The sequence below is a fragment of the Bos mutus genome, chromosome 18 (assembly GCF_027580195.1).
Source record: "Bos mutus isolate GX-2022 chromosome 18, NWIPB_WYAK_1.1, whole genome shotgun sequence".
Classification (NCBI taxonomy): Eukaryota; Metazoa; Chordata; class Mammalia; order Artiodactyla; family Bovidae; genus Bos; species Bos mutus.
In genome coordinates, this window is record NC_091634.1 from 8,438,091 (window position 1) to 8,454,827 (window position 16,737).

At 55.9% G+C, this 16,737-nt stretch overlaps 2 protein-coding genes across 3 annotated transcripts in view; both read left to right on the top strand.

The window, feature by feature from the left end:
- Window positions 1-3,583: 3,583 nt before the first annotated feature.
- KPTN (kaptin, actin binding protein) lies at window positions 3,584-12,197 on the top strand. Of its 2 annotated transcripts, none has more exons than XM_070387424.1 (12): window positions 3,584-3,907; window positions 4,285-4,367; window positions 4,469-4,553; window positions 4,645-4,699; window positions 6,242-6,317; window positions 6,446-6,519; window positions 6,740-6,849; window positions 7,067-7,144; window positions 8,272-8,347; window positions 9,307-9,442; window positions 9,826-10,008; window positions 11,798-12,197. In XM_070387424.1, the coding sequence occupies exons 1-12, from the start codon at window positions 3,682-3,684 to the stop codon at window positions 11,954-11,956; spliced, it is 1,341 nt and encodes a 446-aa protein (XP_070243525.1). In that variant the 5' UTR covers window positions 3,584-3,681; the 3' UTR covers window positions 11,957-12,197. The 2 variants fall into 2 exon arrangements, with proteins under 2 accessions (XP_070243525.1, XP_005900988.1); XM_005900926.3 differs by having other exon boundaries at window positions 3,586-3,907; window positions 11,793-12,197.
- Window positions 12,198-15,261: 3,064 nt separating this feature from the next.
- SLC8A2 (solute carrier family 8 member A2) overlaps window positions 15,262-16,737 on the top strand; it is a 33,881-nt gene continuing 32,405 nt past the window's right edge. Inside the window, exon 1 of the mRNA XM_070386813.1 lies at window positions 15,262-15,376. The gene's annotated coding sequence lies outside the window, so the exon portion shown is untranslated. The remainder of the gene's footprint in view (window positions 15,377-16,737) is intronic.

Sequence of the window (16,737 nt, forward strand, 5' to 3'; positions counted from 1 at the left end):
CTCCTGACCACCCCCCATCACCCTGCTTGGGCTCTGGGCACCCTTTGCAGGCAACAAGAGGGCAGTCTTGCCTGGCAGGATGTGCTGGGTCAGAGCCTCCCGGAGGGGAGGCCCAGCATGGTGGGTCTGGGGAGGGGCCACGGGCTTGGGGTCTTGAGGCCTGGGCCCTCTGGACCCTGGCTTCCTTAGCTGGGATGATGGATGGCAGTGCCCCCCTCCAACTCAGAGCTGGCAGGAGGATGTGTGCAGCATACAGAGGGGTGGAGGGGCTTCCCTCATGGTCCAGTGGTTAGAATCCACCTTTCAGTGCAGAGGGCACTGGTTCAATCCCTGGTCGGGGAACTAAGATCCCACAGGCTGTGGGGCAGCTAAGCCAAGGAGCTGTAACGAAGATGATGCGTGGCACGACTAAGACCTGATGCAGCCATGTGTTTTTAAAAATGGGTGGAGGGGGCTTCCCAGGTGGTCCATTGGTTAAGAATTCATGCTTTCATTGCAGAGAACATGGGTGCAGTCCCTGGTTGGGGAACTAAGATCCTGTAGTCTATGAGGCGTGTGTGTGTGAGTCACTCAGTCACTACCAGGGCCTTTGCGACCCCATGGACTGTAGCCCGCCAGGCTCCTCTATCCATGGGATTTCCCAGGCAAGAATACTGGAGTGGGTTGCCATTTCCTTCTCCGGGGGATCTTCCCAACCCAGGGATGGAACCCGTCTCCTGTATTGCAGACAGATTCTTTACCACCTGAGCCACCAGGGAAGCCAAGGCCAAAAAATAAACGGTGGAGGAGGCACACCAAGTCTCCCAGCCTCACACCCCACATCCGCACTTCCCTGGAGGGAAGGCCGGAAGCCCCAGTGGCACTGTTCCATCTGTCAGAGGTGGGGGAGGGAGCGGCTTTGGCAGGTGGATCAGGGGGACAGGTGGGTGTGTGTGGGGGGGGGAGCGCAAACAGCAGGAGCCCTCTGCCCAGGGAAGGAGGGCAGGGCCCAACCACCTCCTCCTCCTGATCCAGCACGTGGACCTCTCTGTTAGTGGACGGCCTGGTGTGTGCGTGCCTCCAGCCGGCCCTGGGCCAGGCCAGTCCCCATTGGGGGTGGGAGGACAGCCGGAGGAGGGCCAGTGCCAGAAGGTGGACTTGGTGTCACTGGTATGACATCAGGATGTGAACTGAGGCTGCCTGGGAAACCAGGGCAGGCTCCCCAGAGAGCTGCTCCAGCCTCGAGCCTGGAAGGAGCTCAAGAGAGGTTCAGGCTCGCCCTGTGTCAAGAGAGTGGCCTCTATGTGACACTCTGCCCTGCTCCTCTGTCCCCCTCCGCTTCTCCCGCTGCTGCTGCTGCTGCTAAGTCGCTTCAGTCGTGTCCGACTCTCTGCGACCCCATAGACGGCAGCCCACCAGGCTCCCCTGTCCCTGGGACTCTCCAGGCAAGAACACTGGAGTGGGTTGCCATTTCCTTCTCCAGTGCGTTAAAGGGAAACGTGAAAGTGAAGTCGCCCAGTCGTGTCCAACTCTTAGCAACCCCATGGACTGCAGCATACCAGGCTCCTCCATCCATGGGATTTTCCAGGCAAGAGTACTGGAGTGGATTGCCATTGCCTTCTCCGGCTTCTCCCACAGCTCTTAATTGATAATGGCTGCCTCGAGCTCAGTTAAGACTCCTGAGACCTCAGATTGATTACCAATGTCTGCCATGGCACTTGCATAAGGCTAAGTAGTGTAGTGATTTTCAACCCTGGCTGTGCTTTAAAATCAGATTAAAAGTGCTCAAGGGACTTCCTTGGTGGTGCAGTGGTTAAGAGTCTGCCTTCCAAAGCAGGAGACACAGGTTAGAACCCTGGTCGGGGAACTAGATCCCACATGCTGTGATTAAGACCTGCCACAGCCAAATAGATTATTTTTTTAAAGCCTGAAGAATACATTCTTTAGAAGTGGAAGAAGACTCCCCTCCCCCCATTTAATCCCGGAGTATCTGTTAAGCACCTACTGTGTACCATGCCCTGGTACAGTCCCTGGGGTTACAGCACTAACCAACATAGCTAGACGTGCATTTGACACAAACTCCTTTCTTTTCATCACCTTCCAGATCGAATCTGCCTTGGAAAACTCTCTTCTCATGCTTCTTAGGCAACAGTGTCCCAGCTGCTTGGCAAAGGGTCTGGTACATAGTTTGGGGATCTTAACATATTTACTAAATGCTCACTTCATGTCAGGCCTTGTGGTCCAGGTTTTGGGGATTTGACTGTGAACAAAGGAGATCCACTCACTGCCTTCATGGGTCTTGCAGTCTGCATTTGCATGCGTGTGTGTATGTTCTCTTTCTGCCTGGAAGCAGGTGACAGAATATTATTCAAGGTGGCCAGGACAGCTGGCCAATTCGTGTCTTCTGGAAATAACATACCTGTATACACAGAGTCCCCACACCCTTGATGCTCTTCTAAGGACAAACACGTATATACATGAATCCCAGAAGACCTCATCCTTTCTCCAGCACTTACTATCGCATCAGTCAAGGAATTTATTCTTCCCCAGCCTCCGTTTCGTTTTCTATAAATTGGGGTAATAAACTTCTTTCCAGGGTTGTTGCAAGAGTTTATTGAGATAAATTCATAAAGGATATCTTGGCACAGAGTAAGTGCTCAATACATGTTGAATAAATGAAGGCAGGGAAACAAGAATAGGGTAGCTGTGAGGATTCAGTGAGATCATCAGCCAACATGACTGACATAAAGTCAGCTTTCAGTAAAGAAAGAAAAAGTGAAATGTTAGTTGCTCAGTCCTGTCTGACTCTGGGACCCAATGGACTGTAGCCCACCAGGCTCCTCTGTCCATGGAATTCTCCAGGCAAGAATACTGGAGTGGATAGTCATTCCTTTCTCCAGGGGATCTTCTTGACCAAGAGGTCGAACCCGGGTCTCTGGCATTGTAGACAAATTCTTTACCATCTGAGCCACCAAGGCTTTTTCAGTAAATAAGGTGAAGGTTATTTGCCAGGACAGATAGCTAGAACTGCTGTTTCCTTGGGGTAAGCAGAATGCACTTCACCACTTTCAAGGTGATGGTAGAGAATCCCCTGGTAGTCCAGTGGTTAGGACTAGCGCTTTCACTGCCTAGGGTCTGGTTCAGTGCCTGATGGGGGAACTAAAATCCCATATACAGCACTATGAGGCAAAAAAAAAAAAAAGTTGAAAGTGATGTGATTAAAACAATAAACTATGGCGCTATCTTGTTTGGGCTCCAATACTGACTGCGGCTTCTAGCCGATCTAAGACAAATTATTTTGTGCCTCAATTTCTTGATCGGTCAAACATAGTATCTGCCTCTGCCTACTTGTGGGTTTTAAGTAAATTGATAAATAAGCACTTAGTTCCTGGCATGTAAAGGTTATACTTTGTTTTGTGTTTCTTATTCTGCTTTCAGCATATCCCAGAGCAAGGGCTACCACGTCCAGCCTTTAGGTCATCATCTGCAAATCGCCGTAGCCTCGGCCCTGAAAAGGACCAAGCAGGAGCGCGCAAGCGCGTTAAAGCAAAGTCTGGAGGGCAGCCCGGCTGGCGGCCATCTTTGTAAAGGGCAGCGACGGCAGCTTCTTCACGTAATCGGCCTGCGCGCCCCGCGGGTGCCCGGCGATCCACGGGTAGAGCAGGCCGCTGTGGGGGCTCTGGGAATGAGTGGTTGAGGGACATGATGGGGGAGGCGGCCATGGCCGCAGGGCCTTGCCCGCTGCGCGAGGACAGCTTCACACGCTTCTCGTCGCAGAGCAATGTGTATGGGCTGGCAGGAGGCGCGGGCGGGCGCGGGGAGCTGCTGGCCGCCACCCTTAAAGGCAAGGTGCTAGGCTTCCGCTACCAAGACCTCCGACAGAAAATCCGGCCCGTGGCCAAGGAGCTGCAGTTCAATTACATTCCCGGTGCGTGGCGCCGTCGGGCTGGGGGCTCGGAAGGTAGTGTTGAGAAGGTTTCTGAGGCTCTGTCTTGACCCAGGTCACCATGATGGGCGAATGGGATCAGGGTGATGGTGATTGAAGGGGGTCGAAGCTGGTGATCTGGAGGTACTGGGGTCAGAAGACAGGGATAATAGGGGCCTGAAGTAGTTCGGGTTCAGGATGACTCAGAAACCAGGATTACTCCTACCCTGGTGATGGTGAGCAGGACCCATTGGGACCCAACAGTCATAATTTGTGGTGGTCAGAGATGACTGAGCCGTAGAGGTCAGGGGTCACCGTGGTTGGAAATATTGGGGTCACGAGCCTGCCTGAAATGTGAACTTTGAACTCTCCTCTCCCAGTGGATGCAGAGATTGTCTCCATTGACACCTTCAACAAGTCACCCCCAAAGCGGGGTCTGGTTGTGGGGATCACGTTCATTAAGGTACCCGGAGCCCATTCATCTATCCGTTTTCTCCTCACTGAGTCTTCCCCAAATCCCTCTTGCTACCTCTGCCTTCCCCTGAGGCCAGTCTCCTCTCCCAGGATTCTGGGGACAAAGGCAGCCCCTTCCTTAACATTTACTGTGACTACGAGCCTGGCTCTGAGTACAACCTCGACTCCATTGCCCGTAAGTGTGGCCCGGAGGGAAGGAGGGATGGGGAAAGGGTGGGGGATGCAGTCCCATCCCCGGTACCTAACTGCCTCCACTCCCCCTGCAGAGAGCTGCCTGAACCTGGAGCTCCAGTTCACTCCTTTCCAACTATGCCATGCAGAGTAAGTAAATCACAGGCTTGATTCATTAGGGAGTGTATGTGCGCACGTGTGTGTGTGTGCGCGCGCGTGTTGAGAGAGCAGAGGCTGTAGCATACTGAAGACCACAAACCTACCTATAAACAATCAGACTCGTTTTGTTTTTTAGAGCATCATGCATTTAAGGTAGCCGTGGACCATACTCAGCTGATGGGCTACCATTTTGCAATCCCTGAACTAGATGGTGTTAGTCACTCAGTCGTGTCCGACTCTTTGTGACCCCATGGACTGTAGCCCACTGGGCTCCTCTGTCCATGGAATTCTCCAGACAAGAATACTGGAGTAGGTAGCCATTCTCTTCTCCAGGGGACCTTCCTGACTCAGGGATCGCACCTGCATCTCCTGCATTGCAAGCAGATTCTTTACTGTCTGAACCACCAGGGAAGCCCCTGAACTAGATAATTTGAGAGTTAATTGAGTGCCTCATTTCCAGACATGTAGAACTCTCAAGTTTTGATATTCTAGATTAAGGCATTCCAAGATCCAGAAATGCTTTTTTTTTTTTTCTTGAGTTATTAGCTCTGAGATTCCAAGATCTGAAAGATCTACAGTTGATGATTCTGAGATTCTGTAATATTAAGGTCCTAACATTATCATATCTCAAGGAGACAGAATACAGACCATGTCGAGTACTGATGTTCTAGGATCCCAAAATATAAGAATCCCATTCTGGAACACCCGTGTTCTAGCACGGGAGTTGCCAAACATTTTCTATTTAGTCTGTCTCACAGCTACTCAGGTTGGCCTCTGTAACAAGAAGGCAGCCATGGAAACTGTATAAATGAATATGTGTGGCTGTGTTCCAATAAAACTTTATTTACAAAAACAGGGGAGAGACTCCCCTGGTGGTCCCTTGGTTAAGATTGCACTCCCACAGCAGGGGGCATGGGTTCGATCCCTGGTCAGGAAGCTAAGACCGTGCAAGCCATGTGGCATGGCCAAACAAAACAGTGAGTTAGATTTAGCCTGCAGGTCATAATTTGCCAACCTCAGGTCTATCAGATGAAAGTTTGAGAAACTGAAGTTTCTAACCCATAATATTCTGGGTTCTATGATCTGGATAGTCTACCAATTCTGAGTCTGAATATCATGATGGCAATTTCCAAAAGTTCTAGTGTCTTGAAGGAGACAGAAAACAGAATTTCTAGAACACTGGGGTTCTAGGGTAAAGAGATGCTAGTGTTCTGAGGTTCTGCAGCCCATTCTCAGAGCTCCATGTTCATTCCTGAACCCACATCCAGAATGAAGATTCTAGCAGGTGAGGGCTCTAGAAACAGAAGGTTCTAACGTGCTGAGTTTCTGAGATTGGAAAGCTCTACAATCCTGTGATTCTACACAGGGGTCAGTTTCTACAGTTCTGCATCTCACTGTGGATCCAGTGTCTGAAGCCTAGAATGACAGGGTTCTCGCAAGCAAGAGTTTTTTCAAGAGGAGGGTTTTAAAACTGACGAACTCTACCACACTCAAGGTCCACCATACTGGGGTTCTAGAGTTTTTTGCTTTCAGGGTCCAGGTCGGGGATCAACTGGAGACCGTGTTTCTCCTGAGTGGGAATGACCCAGCCATTCATCTGTACAAGGAGGTGAGGTGGAGGAGGCGTGGTAGGCAGCCCTGCTGGAGCCACCGTGGACTGGGGGCGGGGCGTGGGGGGGGGCGGTGTGTGAGACCAGCCACTGACTCCAAGCGGGTGGTGGGTCTCTGTTCCCCCAGAACGAGGGACTGCATCAGTTTGAAGAACAGCCTGTGGAAAACCTCTTCCCAGAGCTCACAAACCTGACCAGTAGGTAGGCGAGCCCTCGACAGGCCAGCAGGGACCGGGGCAGGCGGGCTCCGAGAAATCCTAGTGGTGGGAATTGAGCCCTAGGGAAATCAAGCCCAGCGGAGGCCCAAGGCTCTTCTGGGGGGAAGGGTAGGGTGGATGCTTGTAGGGAGGCGGAGGTGGAGGGTGGGGGCTGGGACCTGGTGACGACCCGAGGGCCCCTCTGTCCACCTGTCCACCCCCAGCGTCCTGTGGCTTGACGTGCACAATCTGCCCGGCACATCCCGGCGACTCTCAGCTCTGGGCTGTCAGAGCGGTTATGTCCGCGTCGCCCACGTGGACCAGCAGAGTCGAGGTGATGACGGGGCGGGGCTCGGACATGTTTAGGGGCGGGGCCTTGGGGGCGGGGCCGGCGCTCAGGACTGGGGGTGGGGCCTTGGGGCGGAGTGGGCCCTCCAGGCTGGGGGCGGGGCCTTGGGGGGGGCCGGCGCTCAGGGCTGGGGGTGGGGCCCGGGGCGGGGGCGGGCACTCAGTGCTGAGGGCGGGGCCCTGAGTCCTCGCTCTCCACACAGACGTCCTGCAGACGTGGACCATCATTCAGGACGGCCCCATTTCCCGAGTGATCGTGTTCAGCCTTTCGGCCCCCGAGGGTGAGCTCCGGACGTGGGCTCGGCTCCCCCCACCCACGTTTGTACCCCTCTCCCTAAACGTCCGGCTCCCACAGTTCCTTCCTCCTTTCCTCCTGGGTGCCCCACTCCGGCCCAGGAGTTACTATGCCCCTTCCCTCCCCCCACGCTCCTGAATTTCACTCCCAGCTACTTAGCCCGGTGGTGGTCTAACCTTTAACCTGACCTTTTACCCTGGAGTTGAACTTCCACCTTCCCCTTGGTGTCTCTAACCTTTACCCCTCTCTGTGTCACTTCCCCTGATCCCCGTCTCGGGCCTCAGGACTTGCATTCTTTGTCTTGCTGCCATTCAGACCCCAAATTCTTCTCATGGACTCAGCACTGTCCCCGGACTCGCGGTCTCTCCTTTCCCTCCACGTGTTGATCTGTTCCTCTTACTCTGGTCTGTCCGTCTCTCGTGTTTTTCTTTTTCTTTCTCTATTTGGCTGTGTTGGGTCTAAGTTGTGGCATACGGGATCTTTCCTTGCTACGCACAAACTCTCTAGTTGCGGCGCTCAGACTTGGTTGCTCTGTGGCGTGTGGGATCTCAGTTCCCCAACTTGTGTCTCCTGCATTGCAAGGCAGATTCTTAACCACAGGACCACCAGAGAAGTCCTTGGTGTTTCTCTTGGTCTGACCTCTGTGGTCTGTCTTCCATCCCTCCTCCTGTGGTTTACTCCTGATACCCCTACGGTGATCTGAGGACTTTCATATTCTCATCTAACCATGTTCTCATATAACCTGGTGGTCTAACCTTGAATTTTGTCTTGACTTTGCACCTCATGGCATGTGGGATCTTAGTTCTTAGTTCCCCAACCAGGGATCAAACCTGCATCTGCTGCACTGGAAGCACAGTCTTAATTCCTGGGCCACCAGGGAAGTCCCCTAACCTTGGGCTTTTTAAACTGTTATCCAACACCTGTTCCTCCTCCTGACCTCTGACCTCCATCCTCCTCTCGTGGTCTAACCTCTAACCCTCCACCTGTAACCAACGCATCGTCAAGCCTTTCTACCAGAAGCCTAACCTGTGTTCCTCTCAGGTATGGAGGGGTGGGGAGGAGGGACCTGGGACCTGTCCCCTCACACCTCCCCCACCTCTGTTCCTTCTCCAGAGACAGAGGACAGGCCACAGCGGGAGGAATACAGCGTGCTGGTGGCCAGCATGTTGGAGCCGGCAGTGGTGTACCGGTGAGGGGCACATGGGGGCGGGCGGGCCCCATGCCTTTGCACCACGGCCTAACCTGTTCATTCTCTGCAGAAAGGAAAGCTTTGGGTGTGGTGGTTCAGGGCTGGGTGGGTAAAGATGTCCGTGTCCCAGGGAGAGAAGCACCAAGTGTTTAAATCTAGAACTTGTAGGAGACGTGCTGAGACCTCGGGGTGGGAACTGAGATGTCCGGCCCCATCTGGGATGGGGATGTGTGCTCGGTTATTCAGTCCAACTCTTTGCGATCCCCATGGACCGTAGCCTGCCAGTCTCCTCTGTCCATGGGATTCTCCAGGCAACAGTATTGGAATGGGTTGCCATGCCCTCTTTCAGGGGATCTTCCCACCCCAGGGGTCAAACCTGCATTGGCAGGTGGGTTCTTTTACCCCTGCCACCACCTGGAAAGCTCCCTGGGGTACAGAACATGTTGCAGGTATTTAACCACTGGCTCTGTGTGGGAGAAAGCCCTGGTTTGTAGCGTCTGCCCACTTCAATGCTCTCACCACGGTGGGATTTCGAGTCACTGACACAATGCCAACACGCTCTCAGAGTTTCTGAAAATGTCCCAGTCAGCTCCTGTGAGCCAGTGCAAGCCAGCTGTGCATACTTGGTGGGCCGTGAAGGTGTCCAGTGTTGGGTCCGAGCTCTCAGGCTCCAGAGGATTATGCGGGTGTCCAGACTGGAGGCGACAGGGTCACCAGAAGGAATGGTGTGGGTTTCCACATGGGAGTGAGATGATCCCACCTTCAGGGGACCGTGTGAGTGTCCGGATCGGAGATGCCTTGAGCACCTCTAGGTGCATAGGAGGATGGTCAGCTTGGAGACGAGGGTGTCCAGGCTTCAGCAGGAACAGAGCCTCCAGACCTGACACGTGAGGATCTGGTGCTCAGGGTGGCAGGCACTGCACTTGACCCCAGTCTTCTTGCTGTGTTCTGACCCCCAGCGACCTGCTGAGCCGGGGGCTCGAAGACCAGCTTCTCCTGCCGGGCAGCGACCAGTTTGACAGCGTCCTCTGTGGCCTGGTCACCGACATCGATCTGGATGGGCGGCCGGAAGTACTGGTGGCCACCTACGGACAGGTGGGGCCCAAGGGGTGGGACTGTCACGCTTGCCTTCCCTCGTGGGACCCCAACCCCCCCATGTGACCCCGACCCCTCAATGTGACCTTGAGCCCTATGTGACCCTGATCCCCTGTGTGACCCCATCCCTCCATGTGACCCTGATCCCCCGGTGTGACCTTGACCCCCATGTGACCTTGACCCCCATGTGACCCCATCCCCCTGTGTGACCCTGATCCCCTCGTGACCCTGACGCCCACCGTGTGACCCTGACCACCCTATGTGACCTCAACCCCGTGTGACTCTGATCCCCCCATGTGACTCCAGTCCCCCTGTGTGACCCTGGTTCCCCGCCACCGTGACCCCGATGCCCACCGTGTGACCCTGACCCCCCACCCCTGCAGGAGCTGCTCTGTTACAAGTACTGTGGCCCCGGGCGTGGGCTCCCCGGGGACCAGCATGGCTTCCGCTTGCTGTGGCGACGGGGCTTCTCCAGCCCCCTGCTGGCCATGGCACATGTGGACCTGACCGGGGACGGCCTGCGCGAGCTGGCCGTGGTCTCCCTGAAGGGCGTGCACATCCTGCAGGTAGCCGGGGGCCCTGAGGTGGAACTTCTCACCCGCCTTAGTGAGGGCGTGTCCTCAGGGGAGAGGGAGCTCTGGGGCCTGAGGCCACCTTTGGGCAAGGGGGGCAGTCTTGGCTGCAGGCCTCCTCCTGGGTGCAGAGCGTGGGGTGTGACTCCTTTTGGTCCAGGAGAAGGGGGCTGGGGCCTCATAGCGAGGGGCGAAGGGGGCTTGGCTGCGGCATCCATCACCCCCGTCCCCCTGGCCTTCCTCAGCCCCCCGCACTTCTGTCCTTCTGTGCCCCCGCTCTGTCTGACTCTGTCCCTTCCCCAGCCTGGATCCATCCCGTGAGCTATTTGTACCCTCCCACTGCCCCCTGACCTCGGCCCTCCCCCTGCAGCCACCCCCTCTTCCTCATGTGTGGTCCGCTTCACTCTACTCAGTATCTCACTTCCAGCCTGTCTCCAGCTTTCTGCCATAGTTTAACCTCGAGCCCTTCCACTCTGGTCTAACCTCTGAACTTTCCACTGCGGTCATGCCCTTGACCTGCTGTCAAATGGCCAGCCTTCTCCTGTACTTTGACCTCTCACCCTCCCACATCAGCTTCACTGCCCTTATGGTTTAACATCCAACCCATTCCCATGGTCCAAGGTCCAGCCTACAACCATCCCTTTCTATTTAACCTCCAACTAATGTAGATGAGATTTCCCCAATGGCTCAGCAGGTAAAGAATCCGTCTACAGCTCAAGAGACAGGTTTGATCCCTGGACTGGGAAGATCCCCTGGAGGAGGAAGTGGCTACCCACTCCAGTATTCTTGCCTAAAAAATCCCATGGACAGAGTAGCCTAGCAGGCTATACAGTCCATGGGGTCGCAAAGAGTTGAACACAACTGAGCTACTAAGCACAGTGTAGTATAACCTCTGACCTTCTCCCTGTGACCTGACACCCACCCTTCAGCTACGAGGTATCTCTGTCTCCTTATCTGCTGTTTGCCTTCCCCCTCCCTCTGGCCTGACTCCAGGCTCCTCACCTGAGCGCTTGTCTGCTGGAGTCTAACCTTACTGCCTCCTCTGAAGGTTTTGCTGGGGCCTCTTCCTTCAGCCTTGCCATCAGGGGAATGGTCCAGATTAGACCACATGGAGATAGAGGCCAGGCCCCAGGGAAAAGGCGTGAGGTTGAACCACAGTGCATGGAATGAAGGATGAGGAGGGATCTGAGGCTGGGCCAGAGTGGAAGGGGCTTCCCCTCCGCCTTGCTCGCACACACTAGCCTCTTGCTGTGTTCTGTTTCAAGCTGTTGCGCAGTGACCTCCGCACTCTGTCCCTGTCTCAGGATCTAACCTCAGACCCTCCAACCCGGGTCTGGCTCCATCCCTCTCTTGTCCACTGTGGTCTGCTCCTTCTTGGTCCTGTGGGCCTAACCTTTTCTGCCAGGGTCTCACCTTTGTCCCCATCTGCCGTGGTCTAACCTCAGCCTCTGTTCAGTGGTCAGTCCTTGCTCCCATGTAACTCGAGCTCCCCTTCATTTTGATTCTTCCCCTTCCCCTCCGCCCCAGGTTCTAACCTCAGACCCACACATCTGGGGCTGGGCTTTGTCCCTCCTGCTGGAAATTCACAGAAGGCCACGCCCCTGAGTCTGACCTTCACCACATCACGGAGACCCGTTCCCACCCCCTACGTGGTGGTCCTCTCTCCAACCTCTGGTCGTGGCTAAGCTTCCAGCTTTGAGGGGGGTGGTGTAACCCGTACCCCTCCAACTCCATCCCACCTCTGCCCGCCTCCTTCCTCCTCCTCTCGTTCCCCACAGCACAGCCTGATCCAGGCCTCAGAGCTGGTCCTGACCCGGCTTCGGCGTCAAGTGGAGCAGAGGAGACGTCAGCCACAGAAGATGGGGGACAGGGTGGGTTCCGGGCCTGCCGAGACCCTGGCTTCCTGAGCACCCACTCACTGCCCACCCCAAGTCTGCAGTAATGCCTTGGGGCGCTCACCTACATGGCGGGGGGAACATCCTGAAGGAGGGGCTGGTCCCCCCCCCAGATCCACCCCCGGGGTGATGGAGCCGTGGGTCCTGCTCTGACCCTGCCCCCGAGTGCCCTGTGACCTGCACTCCCCTCTCTGTGCCTCTGTGTTCCCATCTGAAAATGGGATGATCTCACCCTCCATGAGAATTGCTCAGTGACGATGATTTCTATATCCAGAGGAACCAAACTCACACTCGTCTCCATCGTTTTGTTCGGCAAGCGTTTGACGAGGGCCCACGATGTGCCAGGCTGAATGTCAGGAGCTGGATTTCCCCGGAAGAACTGAGGGAGGGGACTCTGGGGACTGGGGATCCAAAGTCAGACCCAGGAGTGGGACTGAAGTGGAATTGCAGTGTAGATTTCAGAGAAAAGAAAGGAAGTTAGGCCCTCCGAGGAAGACTGAAGTTCATCCTCCATGGGAAGACTTCGAGGTTAGACGTTTGCACATGAGCTCAGGTTAGACCCCAGTGGGAAACTCTGGATCTTGGGTGAGGGCTCAGTGGGATGATAAGGAGATTGAGCCTCAGAGGAAAGGATATGGCTGGAAAGGACTGTCATGGGAGACTTCCCTGGTGGTCCAGTGGCTAAGACTCCATGCTTCTGATGCAGGGGGGAAAGTGAAAGTGAAGTCGCTCAGTGTCACAAAGTATCTGACTCTTTGCAACCCCATGGACTGTAGCCCAGCAGGCTCCTCTATGGAATTCTCCAGGCAAGAATACTGTAGTGGGTTGCCATTTCCTTCTCCAGGGAATCTTCCCCACCCAGGGATTGAAACTGGGTCTCCTGCATTATAGGCAGACGCTTTACTGTCTGAGCCACCAGGGAACCCAGGTTCAATCCCTGGTCAGGGAACTAGATTCCACATGCTGTAACTAAAAAGATCTCTTAGCTGCAACTAATACAGCCCAGCCAAATGAATAAATAAATATTAAAAAAAAAAAACAAGACTCATGCGGAAGCCACAGATTGTAACAGAGGGCCTGAGGTCAGACGCCCTGTGAATAATGCTGGAGTTGGACGCTAGCAAAAGTTACTATGGCTAGACCTCACACCTTCCCTGGTGGCTCAGACAGTAGGAATCTGCCTGCAATGCAGGAGATAACAGGTTTGATCCCTGGGTCAGGAAGATTCCCCTGGAGAAGGGAATGGTTGCCCACTCCAGTATTCTTGCCTGGAGAATCCCATGGGCAGAGGAGCCTGGTGGGTTACAGTCCATGGGGTCACAAGAGTTAGACACGACTGAGTGACTCACACTTTCACTACTTTCATACCTTACACCAGGGGTCAAAGTTAACACCCTACAGAAAGTGATTGAATTTAGGTCCCCACAGGGGAGTACTGAGACGAGCCCCAGGAAGACAGGACCCAGGCTATACTGTGCTAGAAAGGACTAAGGGTAGTCCTAATTGAAAAGCCCGAGAATGGGAGCCGGGCACCTCCCCTGGTGGCCCAGTGGTTAAGAATCTGCCTGCCAGGGGACATGGGTTCGATCCCTGGTCCAGGAACTAAGATGCCACAACTACTGAGCTTATGCACTCCAGAGCCCATGCTTGGCAACGAGAGTTTGTGCACCACAATGAAGACTCAGCATAGCCAAAAACATATAACAAAGAAAAGCCCAGGGGATTAGGGGACCCCATGGCTGTAGGAATTGTCCCTCCTGTGGCCACTTCCATGGCACCAGAGAGGGAATCCAGGCCTCCATCACAGGGACCAGAGGAGGGCGGGGGTGACAGGAGAAATATTGTCAGGAATAGAATCCTGTCCAGAGGGTTGGGGACCCATTCCTGAGCAGGGGAGGGGAGAGGGGGGTCCAGGTTGGTTGGGGGATGGGGCACTGCTTCCTCCCTGGCAGTTGAGGGGGAGGGGAGACTCCTGCTTCCTGGTGGGGAGGGGCAGGCACTACAGTCATTCTGGCCATCTGTCCACCTCCTGCCGTGGAAGTCCACACGTCAGTCTGACCATCTGCACCGCAGAAGACCAGGCTGGCTACCAGTGCCCCTCGGTGGGTCTTCGGGAGGCTGGAGCCCACCAATTCTTGGCTGCCCCAGACTTCTCCTCACCTCCCAGAGCCCAAGCCCAAGCATGGGAAATCGCAGGCAGCTGGAGCTGGGTCGTCTCTCTCCCTCCTGGCAGCGAGCCTGAGGGTGTCCAGCCAGGACGGGTGGTGATGGGCATGGGCCACTGGCCAGAGCAGGGTCTGCCTCCTGCTTCCTGTCTGCAGAGGAGAAATCTTCTATCACCTCCTGTCCTGGGCGGGAGTGGACCCTAAGGTGGGATTGGGGGCTTTTAACTAGTGATGTGGGTTCGTGAAGCCTGTGCATGGCTGTGCACGTGTGTGTGTGTGTGTCTGTTCTCCATTTCAGGATTTGTGAGTTTGTGTTTCCGATGCTGCCCGATCCTTTGCAACTCACTTCCTGACTTCTTGCCAGCCCCTGAGTCTGGGGCCGTGTGTGGCGTAGCAGTGAAGGGTAAACCTGAAGGCGCACTTTACCATTTTGTGCCTCAGTTTCCCTATCTGTAAAATGGGACGAGTAGCATTTCCTTCACAGGGTCTTCAGGCGGGTCCGTTATGTCAACACGTGTCAAGCACTTACTAAAAATGTTGTAACAATGTCTGGCACACGATAAGTGCTGCATTGTTATTATTATTAATGGCTGCCTTTGTGGTTGTTTCTGGCTGGCTCTGTGAGGCTCTGTCTGCAGGCCCGGCATGTGAATTTGGATCTTGACTCTGGCTAAAAACATTTTTGCCCTCCCCCTCCAGTTCTGGGAGCCTGAAACTATTTGTAGCTCTTTCGCCTCTTTGGTCCTTGTATGGATCAGAGACTGTGTTGGTGGGGGGCGGGGGCACCGTGGACGATGCTGCTGAATGACCCCCAGAACCCCGCCCCCCCAGACACACACACACACACACACACACACACACACACACACGCCCTCCGTCTCTGTCCATTGCCTGTGGTGCTGAACGCAGAGGGTGGGTGGGAGGCTTGGGCTGCCTCACCCCCCCTTCCCCGCCCCTCCTCTCTGCAGGCCCCTCCCCTGCCTCCCGCGCTGGCCTCCCTCTCCCCGCCTCCTCCTCCTCCCCTCTCTCCTCGGCTCCTCCTCCGCCCTCCCGGCGCGCTCCCCCGGCCCCCCTCCTCCCTCTCCAGCCGACTCCCCCTCCCCCGCGTCCCTCCCCCCTCCTCCTGGCCTCTCCTCCCTCTATCCCCTCTCTCTCTCCCCTCCTCCCTAGCTCTCCCTCTCAGTCTCCAGCTCTTCTCTCTCTCCCTCTCACTCTCCCTCTCTCTCTCTCTCTCTGTCGGGCGGAGTCGCCCACCACTGCCAATCCAGTGCTGGGGGAACCTGCTCTAGGCTGTAGCTGCAGGTAAGAGACCCCCCCAGTGAGGGGAGGGCGAGCTGGGGGGAAGGATGAGCTACCCCAGGCGGGTGGAGGGGGGCATTCGAGGAGCCGCTTTTCCCTGGGCTCCTTTATGGAGAGTAGGGGGCTGCATATCCTGGATTGCGGGTACCAGGGCCCGAACGCGGAGTCGGGGGCCATCACCAGCAGCCAACATCCTCAGCCCCTCCTGCTCTTCGGGGAGCGTGGCGGGCTGGGGAGGGGGTGCCTCCTGGGCACTGAGTGGGTGCGAACACCCCCGCCCCGTCTGGGGCAGCCCCCCGCCCCTCGCGTTCTCCGCCTCCGCCCCCGCCCTCCTGTGTCTGGGTCTCGCCTTCCTGTGCCTCCACACCTCTCAGAGGTCTCGGTCCCGCCGAGTCTGCCTGTCTCTCTGAGTCCCTGACTCCCTCCGTCTCACTCTCTCCGTGCCTGGGTCTGGTCCAGCTTTCTGTTTCAGTCCTGGGTCTCTCTCCCTGCCTTCCTCTTTCGCCATCTGTGTGTTTCCCTGGGTCTCTTGTCTCTCTACGCTCTCAGCCTTCCTGGGTCTCTGTCTCTCTCCATCTCCGAGTGGGTCTTCCTGTCTCTCCCCTTCCTCTCTCATCTCCATCTCTGTCTCCAGGCACCTGCTCCCTGTTCCTCTCTCTTTCCTCCCCTCTTCCTCTCCCTGGCTAACTCTGCTTCCTACACACCTTTGTCTCCGCCCCTGGCCAGGGGAGACCTGGAGGAAGAAGATCTCCCACCTCCCCCCCACCTCCCCCGCCACCGCCTCAGAGTGGGCTCGCCCGGAGGCGCGGAGTCCCCCAAACTCCGCTCCCTTCCTCAGCCGAGCTCCCCCACCCCATCCTCCCCGCTGGCACCCGCCCATCCCTCCCCTGAGCACAGAGCTCCTCGGCTCGCCCCTGCCTGATTTCTGGCATCCTGAGGCATTCTCGCAGCCTAACGGTGGCCTCCGTAGTGGAGACCGAATCGGTCCTGTTTTCAGTCTACCCTCCCATTCCTCTTCATATTGACTGGACCCCGTCCCTCCTGCCGTCTCACTTCCGTACCTCTTGCCGTCTGTCCATTTCATGACTCATTCATTCTTTGGACGATTACTGAGCCCCTTTCACTGCTCCAGGCAGAGCAATAATAGGTCCTAGGAGGACCAGGCCAGTCCTCCCTACAGTCTTGCCTCCATCCCTCTCCAGTGTGCCAGCCCCAGACCTGTCTTCCAGGGGTGGGTGGAGCTCAGAAGCTTCTCTGCTGCCCCTTGGGGGCTCTGGAAAGGGCCCTTCTGAGTCTTGAGGATACATCCTCTTCTTTCCTATTGGGAAGGGGGGCCCCAGAGGAGGTGGGGGAGATGAGAGGTG

Excerpts from the sequence above, each read along its gene's own strand:
- KPTN (XM_070387424.1), top strand. The coding sequence starts at position 3,682 with ATGATGGGGGAGGCGGCCATGGCCGCAGGGCCTTGCCCGCTGCGCGAG. Across the intron at positions 4,368-4,468 it reads TGGGGATCACGTTCATTAAG|GATTCTGGGGACAAAGGCAG; the intron begins GTACCCGGAGCC and ends CTCCTCTCCCAG. Across the intron at positions 8,348-9,306 it reads GAGCCGGCAGTGGTGTACCG|CGACCTGCTGAGCCGGGGGC; the intron begins GTGAGGGGCACA and ends TCTGACCCCCAG.